The sequence below is a fragment of the Myotis davidii genome, unplaced genomic scaffold (genome assembly GCF_000327345.1).
Source record: "Myotis davidii unplaced genomic scaffold, ASM32734v1 scaffold159, whole genome shotgun sequence".
Taxonomy (NCBI): Eukaryota; Metazoa; Chordata; class Mammalia; order Chiroptera; family Vespertilionidae; genus Myotis; species Myotis davidii.
In genome coordinates this window covers 5,871,162-5,874,748 of record NW_006291231.1, presented here as the reverse complement: position 1 = coordinate 5,874,748, position 3,587 = coordinate 5,871,162, and the positions used below count along the sequence as shown (strand labels likewise).

General features: G+C 33.0%; 1 protein-coding gene across 1 annotated transcript in view; it reads left to right on the top strand.

Moving 5' to 3' along the window:
• Nucleotides 1–3,587, top strand: part of SRFBP1 (serum response factor binding protein 1) — a 67,650-nt gene that overhangs the window by 43,449 nt on the left and 20,614 nt on the right. Inside the window, exon 4 of the mRNA XM_006764397.2 lies at nt 875–946. Coding sequence (XP_006764460.1) covers nt 875–946 — 72 coding nt within the window. The remainder of the gene's footprint in view (nt 1–874; nt 947–3,587) is intronic.

Sequence of the window (3,587 nt, the reverse complement as noted above, 5' to 3'; positions counted from 1 at the left end):
ACCCCGAGGGGTCCCAGACTGGAGAGGGCACAGGCCAGGCTGAGGGACCCCCTCTCCCCTCCCCCGAGTGCACAAATTTTTATGCACCGGGACTCTAGTATATATTTATATACATACATACATACATACATATATATATATATGCTTAAGTGACTGTTATGACCAGTAGACCTAATGATCGGTAGACTGGCCACTCTGATGCACACTGACCATCAGGGTACAGATGCTCAGTGCACTCCCACAGCCAACCTCCCGTGGTACCTCCCCCCAGCCAGCTGGCCCTGATTGACCCCAATTGGGACTGGGCAAGACAGCCCCAATTGGCTCCAATCTCTGTCCAGGCCAAGGGACCCCACCGATGCACGAATTTGTACACCAGGCCTCTAGTGTATGTATAGGAAAAAACATAGTATGTCTATAGGATTTGGCACTATGCACGGTTTCAGGTATTTACTGGGGTATCAGTCACTTGGAACATCAGTCTCTATAAACTGATGAAATTGCCAATGTCATTAAAATAAGTAAAAATTTCTGTAAATGTAATAATTCTTAAATTAACATTTTGAATTACTTTAATCTTATTTTTACTAAGGAAATGTTTTTATCCTGGAATTTAATAGCACATTGAATGTTCTAGCTTTCATAGAATATAACTGTTGTGGGGTGATTAGCTTTTAAATTCATTTTGCTGTGACTTTTTTCTTAGCATGGTCATTTCTTACTGTGTGATAGAAATTGTTATCCTCTAAAAGTTGAAAATTCATTTAACATTAGATTTCTTAAGAGCAGAACAGAGGAAGAAGTTTATCTCATAATAATAATGAGTTTAAAATTAGACTCATAACTAAAATTATTTTGTTTTATTTTTTTACAGGAGTTGAAACCTGATATAGTAACTAAATCTGCTCTTGGTGATGATATCAATTTTGAAAAAATCTGCAAAAAGGTATATCTGCAGTGGGTTGTATTTTTTTTTTGAAAGTTCCTTATTTATATTTTTTACTTTTTTCCTTAATGAGAAAACTTATGAAGAAGCCAGGTATTATTAGTATATAATGAATTTTCCCCACTTGACCTTCAATATTGCCACCAAAAAAATATTTTTAAAAAATATATTTTATTGATATTTTACAGAGAGGAAGGGAAAGGATAGAGAGTTAGAAGCATTGATAAGAGAGAAACATTGATCAGCTGCCTCCTGCACACCTCCTACAAGGGATGTGCCAGCAACCAAGGTACATGCCCTTGACCGGAATCAAACCTGGGACCCTTTCAGTCCACAGGCCGTCACTCTATCCACTGAACCAAATCTGTCAGTGCCCCAAAAAATATTTTATAGTAATTTATGAATTTCCTTTGCTGTGTTATCACACCTTCAAGATTCTTAAAGGCACTGACTTCTCTACAGTTAATTGATGTTAGATATGTTAAATGTTGACATAACTTAATATGATATTTATGTGTTAGATAACAGTTTGTCAATCTTACTAATTCAAACAATTATTATTTTTATTCTTTCCAAATAATTTCCATGAATATTTCCCTTAACCCCTGCCATTCACCCTGTGAATGATTTTTTTTTTAACTCCCTTTTACAAATGAGAATAACTGAGAAAATGAAGTTAGATGATTAAGGTTATACCACTGTTATGCTGTACAGTTAGGACTTTTATCCAGTTGTTCTGCTTCTTGGATTTGCAACTCCTGCTTCTTCTTTACTATTTGCCTTTTTATATTTCCGCTCATTTTGCTAATGCCTACAATTAAGAGAATTTCTACCTGAAAACAGATTTTGGGTTGATTGATTTTCTACATTATTTTTCTGTTTTTGCTTTCATTGACTTTTGCTCTACTCTATATTATTTGTTTTTTCTTGCATTTGTACTTTGCTCTTTTTCTAATTTCTAAATATGGAAGCTTAAATTACTGATTTTATACCTTGTTTTCTAATGTAAGCATTTAATGCTATAAGTTCCCATCTAAGTACCACTTTACCTACATCTCATATATTTGATATATTTTCATTTTATAGTTCAAAATGTTTTGAATTTCCCCTGAAATTTTATCTTTAAATGATGGTTTAATTAGAACTATATTCTTTAATCTCTGAGTAAATAGGGGATTTTCCAGGTATATCTGTTTTTAAATTTTTATTTTTAAAAATATTACATATATCCCCTTTTTTCCCTCATCAACCCCCTCCACTCCCCGCCCCAGGCCCTTACCACCCCACTGTCTGCTTCCATGGGTTATGTATGCATATATGCATACAAGATCTTTGGTTGATTTTTCCCGATATATCTTTGTTACTGTTTATGATACATGAGCATACTTTTTGTGGTTCTTATTAATTTAACTTGATTATTTGTTATCTTGGTGACTATTTTATGTGCACTTGAAAACAATATGTATTCTATTGGGATCAGTGTCCTATAAGTGTCTTAGGTCAAATTGAGTGATGATGTTGTTCAGGTGATTTATATATTTACTGATTTTCTTCATGTTTTATTCATTATTGAGAGAAGTATGTTGGAATCACCAACTTAAGGTTTTCTATTCTAGCCTTAAGGAAAAATATACTCTTGTTCTACATTTATGTAGACTTTCACGGACTTCTCTACAATTAATTGGCGTTTGATATGTTAAACGTTAAAAGCATTTTATTGGAAGAAGGCCAGAATAGAAAATGTTTTTATTTGTTTGAGGAGCGTGAGGATTTGTTGTTGCCATCATTGTCCTTGTCATAGAAGCAACACCAAAGTATTGAGCATGATTTTACAATAGCCTCTTTATTTTATACTACTGTGATTTTTCAGTAAATATTATTTCATAGGAGTCATTCATAAAAGAGCAGGAAAAACTAAGTTTTGTTATAGCTAAATAATGACATCTTAAATAGAATAGTTGTAATTGTATAAAAATATGCCAGGATATATTTTTGCTTTCTCTTGAGAGTTTTAAAAAAATATGTCATTTAAGATTTTTACCAGAATACATTTTTTAAACTTTTTGGTCGCTAAGTTCTAAAGGCATTTCATTAATGTTTAATTTGTGGTAAGAGTAAAAAGCAATTTATTTTTAGTTCCTTCATAATATTATGTTTTTATCTAAACTCTAACAGTAACACTTGGCAATATTTATTACTTAACTTCAACTTGAAAATATCCAAAATAAAATATCCTGTGTCTTTTTTTTTTTTTACTTCTCAGCCAGATTGTTTTTCCTTTGGAAGGTTAACATCAGTTAACGTATGTGTAATATGTGTAAAATCAGTTTTTTAGATTATCATCTGTCTTCTATTTACATCCCTTTGTTCAGCCTTCCAGTGTTTAAAATATCATTTAAATTGAAAATGGAAAAACAAACATCAGTATTACCTTATCATTATTTCTAATAGTAAATTCATTTGTATATATAGTCCTGAGATTTGTAATAGTAATTCAGATGGGGGATGTCGGAGAGCTGGTTTCGGCTCGATCCCTGCAGGCCAGGCTGAGGGACCCCACCGGTGCATGAATTTGTGTACTGGGCCTCTAGTCTACACTAATAAAAGAGAAAAATGGTAATTGGCGTACAACGCTACCCTT